At 35.7% G+C, this 19,494-nt stretch overlaps 1 protein-coding gene across 1 annotated transcript; it reads right to left on the bottom strand.

The window, feature by feature from the left end:
• Positions 1-1,992: 1,992 nt before the first annotated feature.
• On the bottom strand, positions 1,993-9,606 carry LOC106666820 (neurogenic locus notch homolog protein 2). The gene is made up of 8 exons (XM_014394289.2): positions 9,566-9,606; positions 6,287-6,353; positions 6,080-6,217; positions 3,239-3,412; positions 2,919-3,181; positions 2,636-2,861; positions 2,382-2,577; positions 1,993-2,258 (listed from the first exon to the last, which is right to left on the bottom strand). Exons 1-8 carry the CDS (start codon positions 9,569-9,571, stop codon positions 2,081-2,083), a joined length of 1,248 nt encoding a protein of 415 aa, XP_014249775.1. The 5' UTR covers positions 9,572-9,606; the 3' UTR covers positions 1,993-2,080.
• Between the last annotated feature and the right edge of the window lie 9,888 nt (positions 9,607-19,494).

Genomic DNA, 19,494 nt, shown 5'->3' with positions numbered 1-19,494 from the left:
GAGCGGGGTTCGAACCCACGATCTTCGGCTAGATACGCCGCTGCTCTACCACTTGAGTTATCGTGACCTCGATCCACTCGGACACTAACTTCCCATCTCAACCCCACCTTTTGAATTTTCCCTCCTTTTTGCCATTTTTCAAATGTCAAAGCCATTGACTTTTTATCTCAACTAAAAACCTTAATTAATTGTAATATATTAATTGGTCAAGCGGACCACGAAATTAGCGAATTTAATGATTTAGAATGAAGTATACTTCGCTAAAGCTCTCCGTAGCCATTTCATTTGTCGTCGAGAATCCAATCCGATTACACGACATTTGAAAAACGGCAAAAATGAGGGAAAATTCAAAAGGTGCGATTGAGATGGGAAGTTAGTGTCCTAGTGGATCGAGGTCACGATAGCTCAAGTGGTAGAGCAGCGGCGTATCTAGCCGAAGATCATGGGTTCGAATCCCGCTCGTGCCATTGACTTTTTTATCTCAACTAAAAACCTTAATTAATTGTTTATAATTAGGTTTTAAGGATAATTATCATTATTATTTCTTTTGTTAAATATTATAAGTACCTACTTTCTGTGGGTAACAAGCAATAGTGCTCAGAGGTAAACAAAATAAATAAAGGAACTATAGGAACAAAAAATTTGAAAAGCTAGTAACTGGTAGCACTTCATATTATTTACTTAAATAGTAAGAAAATACTTAAGTAGGAACAAACTTTACTTTTGTACAACTGATCCCTCCCGATCATTTTAGTGTGCCCTGAATTGATCTGCAAGACGTGTTTTGGTATTTCGCTATCTTCGGTGTGTCTGAAACTTAGTTTGTTTCGCTGTCTTCATTGGGCAGAAGATCACTGGGCCTTTGCTTCTAACCTTCCTGTAGAGTGTAACAGTATGAGTGCTGTTGGATGAGTGGATTAAGAGTGTCTGGTAGAGTTTTGAGGAATTTAAGATATTTGATCAAGATTGTGATATTGAGGTCATTGTGCATTGATTTATTAGATTCGTAGAATTGCGCATTGAGGATTTTTCTCAGGATTTTCGTTTAAGCTTTTTGAATTCGTTGAATGATGGAACGTTTGGCTGTGCCTCAAAGTCCCAGTCTATATGTCCGAGTAAGTTTTAGCATAGTTTTGTAAGTAAGTCGTTTGTTTCTTAAAGGCTTGTTTGATTTTTAGTGTAGTAACGTTGAAAGGGCCTTTATCGTCTTATCAGATCTTGTCAATTAGCATGTTGATTCCAGCTTAGTCCCTTAATATGACAGACGTACATCCTTTAATATGGCACCTGATTTGTGAAAGCGAAAGATAGGTTCGGAGGGCTTTTCATGGATTTTTCTGTGTTGATTTTGATTCTATTTTCTTGCACCATTGTTCGACTAGGTAAAGGTGTTGCTGCATGTTAGATTGGAGTGTCATCACTCATCAGCAACGGTAAAAATAAAGGTGTCAGGATGTGTATGGATGTCAGCGGTTTGATATCCATAAAGGTCATGAATTAAAGCGCTATCTTGAGAATTTCGGATTTTATGGGAGGAAAGGGCAGTCAGAACATAGTTTTTCTACTATGATTTTTTTTTGGTTTTGAGGTCTATGGGGGGGACGAACCTGATGGACTATTTTTTTATGCCTTAGCCTGCTTATATCCCTAGACCCTCCATAGAAGAGGCTAGAAGACGAGACGCGACAGAATGACCAAAACATCCAAACTACTTTAATTTAATTATGAAGCAATTTCAAAACTGGGCTTCAATCCAATACTACAATAGTCAAAATAATTGATATTGTTTGATAGTAGACTTGTTATACTGAAGATGGCGTAATGCCAAGAAACGTCTAACACTGGTAATCCAGCGAGGATAGGTAGACCAAGACGATCGGTAAGGATCAAATTGCAAGTGCTAAGTATGCATGTTTGATATTTTGTATTGTTTATCTTTAAAAGGATTTTTTACACACTAAAAATTATAAAAACTACATAAAGGTATAAAGCTTTTGTACTAATTATTATATTACATACTTATAAATGATTGTTACATCGACTTTTTTCACATTTATTAAATGTTCCAAGATGGAAAAGATCATCGACGGAGGTAGTAGAGGCGGCCGTTCCTGCTGCGGGCGGCCACGGGTGCTGGGATGGTTCTGCAGGACGTCAAAGGTTGTCCTGTCGTTCCTGGAGGACAGGTGCAAACGGCAGTGTGGTCCCTCGGAGTACATTGCGCACCATGTCCGCACGAGCCGACCTCGCACGTTGATCTTCGAAAAATGATTACATATTAACTTAACGTTTGTAAAAATGGATCAAATGGATTGTTACTACAAAGAAAAATTAATGTAAGCTAGTTGTCCTCAACGTTTTATGGCGTTTATTTCAATCACCTGCACATATAGTTCACGCATGTCTTATCGTGCGAGCATTCCCTGTCGGATGAGCATTCGCCTCTCCTACAGGATGTCAAAGCATCTCCTAGGTATCCCGGAAGGCAGGTGCAGACCGGACGTTCGTTACCAGATCTGTCGTGGCCGGGAGTGCACTGGGCATTGGTACCGCATGGGTTCGGAATACACAGATCCGCTGGAGACAAAAATCCTTTTTTACTATCCAAATATGTTTCTGTTAAGTCTTAGTTTACATTTTTCAAATGGCCTGCAAGACACAAACGGGTCGCCGGTCATGTGTCTCGGGCAGCTGCAAACCGGCGTCGTCCTGTCTTTGACTCTGCAATTTGCGTTGACACCACACTGCCCTGCACACGGGTCGATGCATTTTCCAGCGCTGCAGGCCGGACGGCCCGAAGGGCAATCGTAATGACTTTCACATTCCAGGTTGCAAGATGTGTAAGGATCACCGAAAGTACCCTTAAGTGTAAGATTTATAAATAAAAAAATGTAAACTTAGAGAAGTTGTATACTGACCGGAGGGCAAGTGCAAACGGCCCTATGGTTTGATGCATCGCACCGTGCATTATTGGCGCAAGTTCCGGCTGTGCAGACGGGTGTGCATTTGTAATCAGTTCCGCATTTAGACTGAGGGCCGCAGTCGCTGTCCAAATCGCATTCGTGATGGCAACCGGAGAGAGGTTGTCCGACGTAGCCCGGCAAGCAGCTGCATGTAGGCACGTCGTTGACCACTTCGCAACGAGTATTGCGCCCGCATGGGCTTGGGTTGCAAAGTTCCTCTGCGAATTTGACGTTTTACCGTCTGTTGTTTTTACTAGAGTAAGGTGTTAGCTTACGTGGATGGAATGGACGGCAGTGAGTCAAAGGATCACCGGTGTAACCCGCAGGGCAGGTGCAGACCGGTACGTGGTTCCTTGGTGTGCACTGAGCGTTTGTACCGCATTGACCTGTGCATACGTCAACGCACCTGTAATCTCGGCATACCTTGTTTCCTCCGCAGTCGGCAGTTTCTGAAATTTGACAAATTTTCTTATATCAGATGTGTACCTTAGAATGAAAAATATTAACCATAAGGCATAGCAAATGTACACTAGTTTATCGTTCATTTTACCTTAACTCTGCTGCAGCCAACAGAATATTAATTTGGCTATCTGCTTGTGAAACTCACAAGAGGAGGCTAAGGACGTGGGATAGACGATTTTGATGAAACATTATTCGTCATACTAGATCGAAAAATATTAGACACATGGGCTCTAGGAGTCGAGAGAAAAAAAATTAAGCAATTTTTAAAATATGTTTTCTGCCTTCATTATGTATGGATTTTAAAGTTATTATATATAAGTAGATTTGCTTTTAATCTCGGATAAGAAAATAATATGAAGGATTGGAATAAATGAGGTGAAACATAAAAAGTTACAAAAACCAAAATTAGATTGGAGTAAGGAAAGTAAAAAATCGTTAAAAATCAGATTCATGTTAAGCACCTTGTAAAGCTGATACATACCAAATAGTCATAACTTCTCGGAATTTTATACACATTCAACGTTATGACAATTGAAAAGTTGGATTGCTCGTCTGTGCCAAATAACGTTTAGTTCTTCTGTCATTATAAGTGAGAAAAATCAAATAAGAAAAAACACCTCAACACCTTATTTTATATCTCCGATTGTAAATTATTTACAGAGGCCAAAGTTATAACATTGTTTGTAGTATGTAGGGTTCTAAGCCCCTGTAAAGTTTCCAGTAAGTCGGTAAAGTTGTTTCAAAGTCACCGCCATTTATATGATTTTCGATAAAAAAAAAATTGGAGGAGAAATTTTGAGGAAAAAAATTGTTTTTTGGATTTCCAAAAATTTGTATTCAGGGGTTTTTGGGGGTTCAAAAAACGAATATGAACTTCCGTTTGTTGCTACAAAAATATTTTAACTCGTTTTAAGAAATCGCTCGATCATCACGTCCAAAACGAACCATTGAAATACACAATTATGACCTATCTAGAACGTAGGCTAAAATATTTGTTTTAGCAAGAAAAAAAGGTGATTTATTTTTGTATCACAAATAACCACTGAATCTGATTTTTTTTGCTAAAAATATTTTTCTTTAACATTTTCGTTTTCCATGCAGCCGAATTATTTAGAAAATGGTGAACCAACACCTTTGAAACCTACGTTTCACACAAAACCTTACAGTAATTTTGAAACGCAATAAATGTACGTAATGGCTCTGATAGAATCTCTGTAAAAAATTGTAACAGGAGAAACAAAATCAAAAGTATGAGGAGTTTTGGTTGATTATCATTATTTTCCTAACCGATTCGTAAAATAGGATGAAAATTGGATGAACGATTTGGTGTAGATTGAACGCGTTGGCCCCTATGACAAGAAATTCATTTTTAAACTTAATGCCACTTTATGTCATATTTATAGATAAAGATATAATTTGTAGCTCGGTCGTTTCCAATGACTTTGGATGATTGATCCTTTCCTTTTTCGGCCTGTCTAACTTGTTTCGGTTATTTGCCATTTCTGATGGTGGCTTCTCTTGTCTTGCTTCACCATGTTTATATCTTTACTGATAGCGACATGCCAATGTGTCTGACAGAACAAAACTTATCCAAATTATTCCACGATATCAACACAAAATATCCACGATCTCCAAATAATAATAGTAAAGATGTCAAAAGTCAAATTCAAAGACATAGTGAAGCCAGACAAGAGAATCCACCATCAGAATAGCACGTATCCGAAACGAGTTAGACAGGACGAAAAAGGGTAGGATCCATCATCCAAACTCATAGTTTGGTCGTTTCCGATAATTTGGATAAGTGTGGTGTTTAGTGACCGTCAGGGCTCAATAAGATCGAAACGTTGGCTTAATAAAGAAATTGTTTTTCTAACACCTACGTCACACCAGACCACACGTCACGATTTCCAAATAATCATTGGCTAACAGTCACGATATCCAAATTATCGGAAACGACCAGACTATAGTTCATCACCTCGAAGACTCCAGGATGAAATCTCATTAAGAACAATTTGATTAATCAAGTATTTTTTAATTGTCGGGTGTTGAGATACTTGTGTAAAAGGTGTAATTATTCATTTGGGAATTGGCTATTTAATAAAATACGCCAGAAACAGTTTACAGTGGGTTCACTCACCTTGGCCATTTTAGCTAAGGTTGTAATACTGAGTAGCTTTTTGTGGGGTTTCAAGTATTGAATCGTCAACTTTCTTTTCCGATTTACTGGGATATTCAAAATTATTATTTATTTTGTTCTAATATGTTCATACTGAAAAGCTACCTGTTTTGCTGGTATTGATGAAGGTGAAGTCTTTACTTAAGTTTGACGAATTGAACTGTCTAACAAGCTGAATAAACTCACAGACGGAGGGAAGTGGCTGTTTTATTTCAATTTGTATGTTGAAAACAATCAGTACAAGAATTGGCTTTTTTTTATTGATAAGGAGTGTGATCCCACGCAATCGGTGACCTCGCAACCGTTTCTCTATAAGGAGGAACATAAAACTGGCAGAAGATTGGAGGCAAAGGTCTTCTGCGAACGAGTTTCTCCTCGACACATATACCACATGTGGGAGCGAGGCTATATCGATTCTATGAAATTTACCCGACACATTCGGACCTTCTTGTTATCTTTTCTATTTGAATTTATTCACCTGCGCATTCACCACGTTGGCAGTAAGTCAATGGATTGCCCCAATATCCTGGAAGGCAGACGCACACTGGTCGGTTGTCCCTTGGGAGGCATTGCGTGTTGGATCCACAGGGATTCGGGCGACAGATATCGTCGGCGTCTGAAAAACAAAAACAGACCAATTTTTCAAGAAATGTCTCATTAACTTTGGTTAAAGTATGGCACTTACGGATTTTCGTAACTAGGTATAAAACGCCAACAGCGAGAAGCGAAACGTCCCGCAACGTCTTTAAATTCTGGAAAAATAAACGTTCGGATCAGTATAAAAAATTTAGAAGGTTTTTTATTAGTTTATCGAACCGGCCCGTTGCATCGTAAACGTCACCCGTTTATAAATATCCTTGCCCATACACGGAAAACTGGATGAGGGTCTAGGCCGTGGCTCGACCCTGCCCTTGCCACCCACGCGCACTTAGTAAATAAATAATGCAAAACTATTATCATAAAAGATGCGTAATAGTAAGATCCTGCGAACAGGAAATAAAAAAAAATATATCCGGCCTTCGAAATCGGCGGAGGTGGATAATTTAGTACGGTTTAATTCTGAGCTTTGTTCTTTTTTTTGTGAGCCCGATTTATCCACTCCTTGATTGTAGCTTGACAATCAATTTTAGTCATGATATAAGACCTTCAGTTTGTTAAAGTTGTTTTAAATAAAAGTAATATACAAAATTATATAAAATATATATAATTTATATAAATGATGGATCAAGTCTATTTCATGAAATAATACTCGTATATCTGATCCATCACAAAAAACCTTACCATTTTGTTACAGATCATATAACATGGATACGTTTATAAATATATAAAAACAGTTTAATTTAAAGGAAAAACAGAAAATTATATTAAATAATTAACACAGTTTAAAACAAAAGTTTATTGCTTCATAAATCGTACGTTATGCAATCATTTGACTTTCCCACAGGCCCGCCCAAAAGAGAATAAATTCAATTTGAATATTAAATCTATTTTCACAATATGTTTCCAAAAGCCGTTTTGTTTGCCCACGTATTTGCTTTTTTTGGCCAGGAGAGAAAATTTTGCAACGGGGAAATTCGCGATTATACAATCACCCTGTAATTGAATTGTCGAATTTGCTAATTACGAATTCACCAGTTATTATCTAGGAAATCGCATTTTAAATTTGCTTGGATATTTATTTGATGTTTTAACCTAAATTCAACTTTAATATTTTCAATGCTAAGAATACAGTAAATGGGATTTATAAAAATTGTTTAAATTATCCCCGGCCCTGAGGATGATCTCAACAAAGATCGAAACGTGGCAGAAAAAAAGAAAATGTTTTTCTAAGCCTACGTCACACCAGACCGCATCTCAAGATCTCCGAATAATCATTGTTTTATGTGTTGTATTTTATGTTTTGTGTGTTATATGTATGTTATTAATATCGAATTTGATTTATGATATTAGCGTAGCTGCGGCTGAGTTTACATGTGGCTGTTCACCATGTAAACCATTTCTAAAAAGTTACGCTTATGTTTGTTTTGTTCTGTTTTTAAAATTTTATGATTGTTGAAATCGAAATTGTGTTGGTGTTCAAAATGGTGGACAGCCATTGCTGTTGGATGTTATTTGGGTTTTTGCATTCATAGATATGTTGTAGGAAAATTTGTACAATTGATTTTGTAAATTACATCAGAATTATTTGTTACTCGTGTGGGACCTTTAATTTTGGAAAAAAGGGTGCGAATAGTTTCATAGTTTTTGAAGGCTATGTTAATGTTATCATACGGAAGAAATGTGTTTAATTATCACGATCTCAAAATAATCATTAAATCTTATACATTTGAATCAATGTCATTTATCTTTCATAACAGTTTTTTACAGCATAATTTTATCAAATAGACAAAGCCAACGCTGTGTTAAATATTATATAATATAATATCGTTAAATGAAATGAAAACCACCCTACATATTGTACCAAGACGCCATTGTTTACTAATACAATTTTGAACTCTAAAAATATCATATTGTCATTTTAAAACAATCAACAAACAATCGACAAAAGCTTGATATCTCAACTTCAAAAAACTAGAAGAAATAGCATAGGAAAAATATATTAATTTTAAAATATGCAATTACGCGGTAATTTTTTAAAATCCAGTATTTAACCATTTAAACATAACACTATGTATTAATTCTCAATATATGCTAGCATTTCGACTCTTGTCATCCTCCTTTTATTGGTTACTGATGAAATTCTGTGCATTTCTTTATGTGATTCTCTTTGTCTATTTAATGATTTAATTAGATAATCTATGTACATAAAATCTGTACAAACATTATGCACTCTTAACCCTCCACCCATCTGTCTACCTCTTTATTTTTCTTTCTATCCTATCCATCGAATACCTTAATTTATTTAATGTGATTTAATTCTCTCTCTCTCTCTCTCTCTCTCTCTCTCTCTCTCTCTCTCTCTCATTCACTCACTCACTATCCCTTTCTTTGTCTGTCTGTTCCTCTCTCTCTCTCTCTCTCTTTGTCTTCTCTCTATTTGTCTGTAAGTCTGTTTCTCTCTCCTCTCTCCTTCTTTAACACACTCACTCAATTTCATTATTTCTCTTTCTCTCTCACTCTTTCTCACTCTCCCATGCGATTAATTCAAGCCATGTACTAAAAAACGTAAAAAGTTGAAAAAAATCGAATCATGTGACATGACTAAGCACGGGCCCGTCCCGATCATATAAGGGTATCTGTCGTTGCCTTAATGCCCTTGAAGTATTTTCAGTAACAATTACGCCAATTGACTAATACTTACAGCATAAAATATTTAAAATTAAGTGAAATAAAACAACAAAAATACAAAGGCCGATAAAGAATATAACGCAAATAAAATATGTAATAGACAGGGTGGGACCAATTTTAAACTATTTCTATTATGGAGAGACTTAAAAATTTTTTTTGGGTAATATTAAGCTCACTTATACATAACTTAGTTGGACAATACGATAATTTAAAATGTTGAAGTTTTTGTGTGTGTTCTGGTTCAAGACAGCGGAATGTCCAGGTCAGGATGGTCCAATTCTCGTTGTTTCTCTTAGTTTTGAGATCTCAACGTTGTTGCACATAAAGCAGAACGCTAAATACAAATATAGAAAAATACAAGGATGGTCGGACCAGAATGAAGTTGGTACATCCAGAGTGATACCAATCTACTTCTATGTTTACAAATAACATTCTAAGATTCTTCTGGGTTTCTCCAATCAAAAGTTCGTAACGTACAATTAATTTTTGTTTAAATAATAAAACATTCATGAAACATTAAGGTGAAAGCAATTAACAAAAGTGATTTCTGTCTCAATTATTGATTTTGCCTTTTAAATTTAAATTTTAATACTGTTACTAAAAGGAGATTTAGAAATTTTTTTAATATATATTTAGAGAAAATACATAGTGAGTTGGTTTGAATATACAAGTTTACCTGCATGTCGTTGAATGTTGACTGGTCAGGTTCTGATATCCGCTACCTGGTTTTATAGCTCGCCCTCTCCCGACGGCGAGCGTGGAGGTGCAAACAAGGACTTGGTTCATATTTAATATTTAATTGTTCCGATTTGGCAAGATTTTTTTCTTTTCAAGACCGGTTACTTTGCTGGAATTGCGGACCAGGATAGACTACCGGGGACAATTGAATCCACAATTAATGACACTTTGTCAATAATAAATTTTTCAGAACTATTTTTCATTTCGCTAAATAAATAGTTTAAAAACATGTTATATGTTCCATAATTTTGAAGGGTTGATGATAGACTCAATAAACATTCAGTTGTTCATTCAGATCTTATTCATTAATGATTTTCATGACTAAGTATAAAATCTGATCATCTAAACTGCGAAAATGTTAATTTATAAATTTATCATGAGCCTCAAGGATAAAAAACGTAATGGGACTTAATGACTTGAAAAGGAATATAAAAATTAAAATTTGCTTATGTATTGCGTTTTGTTCATTAAACGGAAAAGATGAAAGATTCACACCTATTTTATTAGAAGAGAAACAGAAAAACTACATTAAAGATAATCAAAAAGCCTAATAATTAACTGTCATAATAATAGTGATTAACAACACATATAGGGGGCGTCGGTGGCCGCAACGGTTTAGGCGTTGACACGGCGCCCATCACTGTAACGTAAAGGTCCCGGGTTCGAATCCAGTGGCCCTGCATTCGAACCCGACCCACTTACAAATTTTCGCTTTTTTTCAAAAACACCGGCACCCTGAGGGTTGAAAGAATCTCTGCTGTTGCGAACCCTCGTTCAAACAAATTCTATGAAACGCAATGTTAATCTGGAATTTAACTCAAGAAAATTATTCGGTTTTTGAAACTGTTGGAATATAAATTAAGTGAAGTATACTGCAATTCTAGTAGTGGAAAAATAAAAAAACTGCTGTTCACCGATTATTACGATTATTATTTATTTATATACAAGCTCAAATTAATTAATTGTGTTTGGAACAATGAATACGAAATTAAAAATTGGGACCTTGTCAAGGTCTCAAATGAAATTTGAGGGGCAGAAAAAATCTGTCCAACAGCACCGGTTACGAAGTTGCCGGTGAAATATGGCTAATTTTGTACCAACTTAAGCAAGTAGTATACAGCAGAATGGAAGATAAATGGCTAAAGGTTCACGTCGGAACGATAGGAAATGAGCAAGCGTATAGTAAGGCAAAGGCACTTCGGGGTGACTCCTTCCCTGTGGTTTATAAATTACCGCTGACTTACATCGAAGAACTCACTAGGAGACGATGAAATCCTGGTAAACTATTTAAGATAATAGTACTACCGAAATTTTTCCTTAGTGAGAGGGAGGTTTGAATCTAGCCTGTTAAAAAAACTCCGTCTATAATGGTGACCAAGCCACGATTAAATGATAAGAAGGTACATCAGCTTCACAAACAACGCCTTAAAGTATTGTCAATGCTGTTCAATGCGGCCTCCTCATGTTCTCAGCCGTCAACTTCATACGTGGAAATCATGTGCCACCGACAAGTGAAAAACATGATATTGTGGGGCCGCCAGGAGTAATTACTCTAATTCCTCCAACCCCTTTTGCTCCATTGGCTATAAATGAAGCAGACGAGATGGTTGTCTCAGCCCCTATCACGCCTTTGTAAGACACTGCCTATTTATTCGAAAAATGCATATAATTATGCAAGAACCTTGAACCTTAATAGTATGTACTGAATTCTTGTGTAACTTAAGATCAAAGTTGTAGGTTTAAATTGCATCGTCTGAAAACTACAGAAAGCTCGCTGAATCCCTAAAAAATAGAAATACTGACTACCATTAATATTAGCTGAAGAAAGACTCAACCTACAGAATGGCGTTCGGATTTTTACGCCACTCTACACCACCAACCCTCATCATGTAGGAGGGAGCTGTAGGAGGAAACTAAGCCTTTCAGCAAGGAAAGTGACAAATGATCAGCATCCGGTGAGTAGAAAGGCTCTGCCTCTGTTCTTCGTTGATTTGTCTTCTCAGCCCAATAATGCAAATATTAAACACTTTAAACACGCTCCTTTACACTAAAATTAGAGTAGGGAACCTCGTATTAGAAAAGAAATGGTTCAGTGCAAACGATGTCATTACGGTCATGGGTCAGTCAAGGCCTACTGCCATCCTGTCATGATGAGCCTGACTGCGAGAAATGTGTGGGTGCTCATTTCACTGAAAATTGCTCTAAAGAGAGAATCACCCGTCCTATTGGTCACCTTCCCGTAATGTGTAAAATTCTCTCAACGTCTATTAACTTCTTTTAAAACGATATATATATAGTGATGATATTTCTATCGTTCAGAAACAATTCTCTACACTTTTGTTGACGATACAGCAATCCTTTCGCAACATAAAGGCACAGTCACTCCACATGTTTGTTTGGTCCAAAAAGTGAAGAAGTACACGAAGAGTCAATACATTAACTTAACATCTCGCGAACGTTAGTTAGGACTTCACCTGGACAAATTACTTACTTCGAATCCGCATACAAGACTAAAACGAAACGAATTAAACCATACGTTATAAACTGTTATCACCACTACTCGGCAGACGATGCAAACTTCAACTTACTATAAAAGTCATTCAATTAATTAAGGTTTTTAGTTGAGATAAAAAAGTCAGTGCCACGGGATTCGAACCCACGACCTTCGGCTTGATACGCCGCTACTCTACCACTTGGCTAACGTGACCTCGATCCGCTCGCGCACTAACTTCCCATCTCACATGAACTACTATAAAGGGTTGATATTCACTATGGTCCTCAATCCTATGTGAACATATCTGGGGTCAAACAATGATTCCAACATCCAACGCAGCCAAAGATTCCAATCAAAAGTCCTAAGATAAATGGTTAACCCTCTTTTTTATGTATCAAACCTCACCCTGCAACGAGACCTTTCTCCAAAAATTCCAAATTCTGCAAATATTACAATAAATTCCATCGATCCCTTTCCACACATCCCAATGACTTGGTCAGCTTAGTTCCACTACCATCCAGATAATCTCTTCTCTCGACTGAAACGCCGATGGTACCATGATGCCATACATTTCTTGAATAGGAGGCTCACCGTCAAAAAATAAATATATATTTACATTTTAAAACTTTAATAACTTTTACTATTATCTGGCAAACGACTACCTTAATATTTTCCAAATATTTAATCAGCTAGCACATTCTATTAGTTTGGATATGTCTTTAGATAGTGCTAAGTATTTATTGTTGTTGATGAAACGTTCTTGTTTAGTATTGTAGTGTTAAACGAATCGCTGTGACAATTTTTAGGCCAGGACCATGAATTACCGACATTTCGTGTGAAGGATTCCACATTTTTCTTTATAGTAATAGTATAATATGTTTTATAGAAGATTTCACTCATGTTTTTAATAATAATTTAATTTCAATTTTTTTTAATATATCTAAAGCAAGGGAAACTGTAAATATGTTACAAGATTTTTCAATCTTCTCTTTGTGAGATCAAATATCAGATAAATTGAACAAAATTGATCGTTACCATAAATGATTGATTCGCAAGTCAACAAAGTTCTGCAGACACGCCCAGTGAATTTGATTTCATCCTTTTTTTCAATATCGTGAGAACGACACCCGGATCATCCTGACGTTGGCGGCTGCCAAGGACTTCTGAAGCTTCGCGCGGCCCACATTTCCCATCCAATCACAACAAAATTTATTGAAGGTATTTATATTATTTCAAAAACAATTAAACCCTAGCAAGTGTAGCATTCTACGTTTTAAATTACTTGTAAATCATCATACATAAATTGTCATATATGATTACAATAAATAAAAGAAAAAATAGTAATATCAGTCTGTCTGTATAATTTATTCTTTCTCACACTTTCTTTTTTTCTCCCTATACCTATATTTTTTCTTTTTCGCTTTATCGTTCTGTTTTATTCTTATTCATTTATTCTTATTTGTATCTCCCCCACCCTCTTTTTGTCTCTTTATCCAAGCTTTGTCTCTCTTTCTCTAACTATTTCTGTTTCTTTTTCTCGACCTATCTTTCTATATCTCAGTCTGAATTTTTCTTGAAGCTTCTATAATCTCTACATAGAAGGGAGAAAGAGAAAGAGAAAGAGAAAGAGAAAGAGAAAGAGAAAGAGAAATCCCACCAGTTTTGTCACGTATCTCTGCCTACACAATCTCTTTCTCTATACCTTCACTATCTCTCTCTCTCTTTTCTTCTCTTCTATTCTGTTATATATTTCATTCATCTGTTTCTTTATTTTTTACGTTGTCTTTTTCTGTATTCTCATACTCTTCTTGGTCACTTCAACTGCATATTTGTCTCGTTACCTCGTTTTTTGTCGCACTCTTTTTTTTATTATCCCCCTGTTTATTACTCTCACTCTCTTTTAACTTAACTGTAAATACAACTGTCAGTAATTAACCACAAATTTGTTGAACTTTTTAAGGATGATCTATCCCTAAAGTTTATTTCAATTGCTATCCAATTAGGTTGATCAATTAATAAATATTAAAAAAAAACGTTTTGAGGATACTTTAAAAAGAAATTTGTGCCTTGTTTGGGGGGAGGAATGTATTGATAAACGTATGAGAAATTATGAGCAGATTACCTGTCAGTGTTTGTATCGAATTTTTAAGTTTGGTTCGTAGATTAGAAAATTTTAAGCGGAAAATTTTGGTTGGAACGACTTTTTAAAAAAGCCGTACACACTGGCGCTTATTTGTCATGGATTTGTAAAAAATATCGAAAGTGCTTACACAATAATTATTCAGCAATCGATTTAAGTTTCATTTAGTGTTTAGTTAAGTTACGTTATCGAGATATTATGTATAATAAATCCAAGGGGTCCTCTTATTGGGAGCGCATGCCTCTCCAATCTTAAAGTCACATCTACATAAAATTTCTCGTCAAATGAAACCCTATTGAGGCGCAAGGGTATTTACGTAAAGGGACAGAGGATTGAAGAACAGTCGAGAAAAAAACTTCTTGATATCGGAGCTTTTATCGATGTTTGGACTTCAATACCTCGGAGACCTCTTTTTCATATTCAATAGTTATGCGTAGTTCAGATTTTGTTTTAAACCCTTATTGAAATGCGTTCATGACTAAAATGCCAAACTTTCTCAATTTTTACAAGAAACAAGAACATCAATTTGAAGTCGACGATAAACGTTTCTTCACTGCCATACTCTTTCAATCTTTAGTACAAGAGGGGCCCCACGGACGGGGATTTTAACGAAACTTTTTTAAACCATTTTGCTTAGTGGTCTGATTGACCAAATTACTTCTTTAAATTATTTATTCACTTTATGTAAGGTCTTGGTTTAAAGCAAAAAGTTAGTTTCACAAGCGGGATTCGAACCCAGGTTCGAAGGTTTGGATTTTTTGAACCATATTTTTAAAACCTCGATCATCGGTTACGAATCACATTTGGCAGTTAGGCATAGTATGGGTACCGTAGATAACACAACATAACATAATCTGTGACCTATTGACGTAGCAAAGTAGGTTAAAATATATATTTTTTTGGCAAGAAACAAAGTTGATATTTGTTTTAACCGTTAATTATTCGTGAATAACCCCTGAATACAAATTTTTGAGAAAACAGTTTTTTTAACCCTTTCAAATTTTGCCTTTCAAATGCTTTTGAAAAATCAAAAGATGGTGATGTCTTGGAAACAAGTCCAACGAAACGCAATATTACTGTAGTTTAGAACCCTATAAAGTATACATAATGGCACAAAAAGGGTCTCCATCGATAAATTAGAAAAGGAATAAAGAAAACAAAAGGGGCAAGGAGTTTTTGCTGATTTCATCTTACTTTTCTTACTAGTATTGCCGTAAAAATCCAAAGCTTAATGACAAGTATGAAAGAAGAAGATGAAGCTTTTTAACAGTTTCACTAACGCTGAATTTGGATTAAATCCGAACGTGTTTAAACTTAACGTGAATTGTTAAGTGGAACACAGGACATCAGCGAGACAATCCAGCCAAAAAATAAAATAAAATAAATAAATATCTAATTTTAAATACTATGAAAATTCGTGTTTAAGGGTTCTTTAACCAAAATGATTTTGGAACTACTGTACTGGAAACGTCTTTTGGTTTTTTAAACTTGTACATACATATATTATCACGCACATGTTGTGCGAGTATCGGGGAAGGCCAGCAAAAACATTCAAAAAATTTCCTCAGTGGTCCATAAGATCGCTAAAACAATTCTTTTGGTGCTATTTGTTCTAATTTAAGGTATAGTTGGTAGTCCTGATTAAGGCATTAAATAGACCGAAAGCTTGACTGCAATTTTTGATTCTTCCTTGCGGATTTCCTCCTCTATTTTTAGTAAGGACTCCTTGGCAATGTTAGGACTAAGTCGGACTTGAAGAAAATTTTAGATCGCCTGTTAAAAATTAAAAACTTTATATGGCAATCTATAGAAATATTTAAGATTGTTTTGCGACGATGATCTTAAATTAGGTCGAAAGCTTGGCAGTAATAGTTCAAGACCATACCTTGATCAGAGTGTTAGTTTTTCCTAAATACTCGTACAACATATGTAACAGAAGGCCGATAAAATAACACATCAAAAGTACATTATATTATCTCATTTAATACGAACCTGCATACTATTTTCTTATCATACGTAGAAAAACGAATAACAGAAAATATATACACAGCAAATACAGAAAACCGTCTTAATTTTTTTCCGAGAACGCTCGGATACGTATGTTATATTATATGTTAATCTAATGTCACAAAAAAGGTTTCGTTAAAATCGGTGATCCATGCTCTCCTTGTGAAAACATAGATAATATTTGACCAGCATTTTGATGAACATAAATCACAATGAGCATAACAAATAAAATTTACGAAAAGTATTGGCTGAGATAAAAAAAATCAGTGTCATGAGCGGGATTCGAACCCACGACCTTCGGCTAAATACGCCGCTGCTCTACCACTTGAGCTATCGTGACTTCGGCAAAAAGGAGGGAAAATTCGAGAGGTGAAGTTCAGATGAAAAGTTAGCGATCTAAGTCACGATAGCTCAAGTGGTAGAATAGAGGCGTATTTAGCCGAAAGGTCGTGGGTTCGAATCCCGCTAGTGACACTGATTTTTTATCTCAACCAATACCTTTCATAAATTTTAATTAATTGAAAAAAGTAATTGCTCAATCGGACCACGAACTGTAATGAATATAAGAAATATATTTGATCAAGAAGTGCATAAATTTGTTATAAAAGTATTCGCCGAAATTGATCAAGCCATGAAGCTACTTGTTTTGGTGGACCAAACGCATTTCGATTCATCTTTTCATTTCAACCTGGTTTTCTACAATCCTAATTTACAAATACATATATGTAAATATTGAAACACATTGTGAAATCGTAACATAAAAGAAGGGTGATGACACTAATGACCAAACCTCTAATAGAGGTCGACAAAGAAGTCGAATGATGTCATGTATGAACGAATGCGATCATCCCTGTTTGTTGGATTGTGTATCTTCAGGAGTGTGTCACGCGTTATGACCAGATTTCAAACTGACATTCTTCAATGACAATATAAGATGGTTATGAAGATGTATTTTGCAAATTGCCTAACTGCAGCAGTTTGATTGAACCATATGAACCGATGCGGGATGCTTTTGATAATAATGCTGACTCAACGACTTTTCCAATAGAACCATTTTAATAGAAATGGCCACGGATTTTAGATTCTGTTGATTCATCACGTATAACCCTGTGCGGTCTTACAATTGCTGCCAACGTGATATAATTGAGGACAACGCGCCTGAAACATGTAGTTGTGTAACGGGGATGACAATAGAAACTAACAGGAGGGTCTTCTGGATTAATTTGGTGTTTGGGCGAGCCGCTATTCCGATGTCAAAGCTTTAAACCGTCCTTGAACTTGGGTTGATCGGACAAAAAAAACCAGTTCTTGAGCAACTGATCCATTTTCGGTAGAGCTGCCGGTTTGAGGATTAACGTCCGTTTGAACTGGTGCAGTGTTTTTTCCCCACCTATTTATCTATTTCCATTGGTATTTACGCATTTTGGATATTCAGCCTGTATCCTTAACAGAACAACCTTGGTAGAGTTTAATACACGGCGTGGGCTCGCCGAGGAAGGTAAACATTGTGAGGAAGGGGGATATGCTGGGTGTGACTCAGTCCGGGGGAGGATTACAAAAGACGAATAACTTGAAGCGTAATTAATGCAAAATGAAATTTTAACTTGGTAACAAATTGATTTAAATATATAGACCTAAGAGCTAAGTTTAATTTACAACACGAAACACTTCGAACTGAAATATTAATGACTACTGTGATGTACATTCTCCTAAGCGTAGAAATTTGTCATAAATCTAAAATAGCATTAGCATACCTGCTTAGAATTAGTATAAATTAGATTGAATATTTTTCGTTTTTTATAATTTATAGAAATAGGTAATAAATAGAGAACATTGCAGCAAGAAGTTATTCGTTATTTAGTTTTTTAAATATTAGTTGATTAGTTTATATGAAGTAATCTATTGTCGAGGGATCTAGAAATGGGAACATTGCACTCGCATCGTTTGGTCATCATAATTCCTCAGGCCCTTTGATGCATTGTAATTTTTTTAATCGGTGCTTAAAAATCTGTTTCCTTACATCTCGATCATTTCCCAACCATCAAGGCTTGATAATTATTGGTGTTTAGTAGTTCATTTGTTATAGTTCTAGGTCAAATCTTACAAATCTGGTTTTTCATAATGCACAACTATTTTAGTTATGTGTAATGTATTTCATATAACAAATTGATAATACATATGTTTTCCTCATTATGTATGATATAAAACAAAGCTTCATATTCGAGAATTAAAAGAATAAATTTTGGGGAGACTACTATCCTTGGTAATCCTTTTAAAAAACGACCTATTTTACTATTGAAATTGCTGGTTTAATATACATCCTATTGTATTCCTATTTTACATCAATTTTAGAAAAAAACTGAAAAAATTTGTCTTGATTTTAACTTAACCAACCTCATGTACTTCGAGACCTCGTAGTCGATGTCGTCGGGGTTTGTAATTTAAATCATTCATAAAATCTTATACAATCATGAAAACACTCGATTTTTGCTTTAATTATGTTGAATTACTCCTAGAGAGCTCGCAAGGAAAAACGGTCTCTGGAAGAAAATACCAAATTCTTCATGATTAAAGGTAAAATTTTAAATACTAAAAGATCCAAATTTGGGGGGAGAATCGTATTGCGATGTGTAATGAAAAATTCAACCATTTTCCCGTAGGCTGTCCCAGGCAATGTGGTTCGAGTGGTCCGCGTCGAGAGAAGGAATCAAGGAATAGACGCCTCCCTCCTTATAACCCTAAATTCGTATCATTCTGTGTTCAGTGGCTTACGTACAACTTTGCATCAACACCAAAAAGATCACAGATTATGATGTCAGTGATATTACCTTTTTATGCCCATATAGTCAGTACAACGGATTTTCGCCTGATTTTAAACAAATAAACAAAAAGAAACGCCTTAACTCGTTCGTGTTTGATACAGGAAATATGTGCGAATATAGAAGCAGACAAACACACTGAAAGTGCGTCATCAAATTATCCGTCAATACTAGGTTTTCTTCACAAGAAGTTGTTTGAAAACTATAAAACAACGAGTAAGTGTAGGAAATCCCTTAAAAGCCAAGTAAGCTATGATACAGAATCATCATCGTGCCTCTCCCTCCTTATAACGCTGGTTAATCGTTCAGTCCTTCCTTAGCCTCAGTAAATAGTATTTTTTTGCAAGAGGCCACTTTGAAATATACGGAATAATGAAAAAGGAAAGAAGGCATGTTAAAAACAAAGT

Source organism: Cimex lectularius, unplaced genomic scaffold (assembly GCF_000648675.2).
Source record: "Cimex lectularius strain Harlan isolate CLEC.00 unplaced genomic scaffold, Clec_2.1 scaffold2, whole genome shotgun sequence".
Taxonomy (NCBI): Eukaryota; Metazoa; Arthropoda; class Insecta; order Hemiptera; family Cimicidae; genus Cimex; species Cimex lectularius.
The sequence above is the reverse complement of the archived record's forward strand: the minus strand, read 5'-3'. Positions and strand labels throughout refer to the sequence as shown.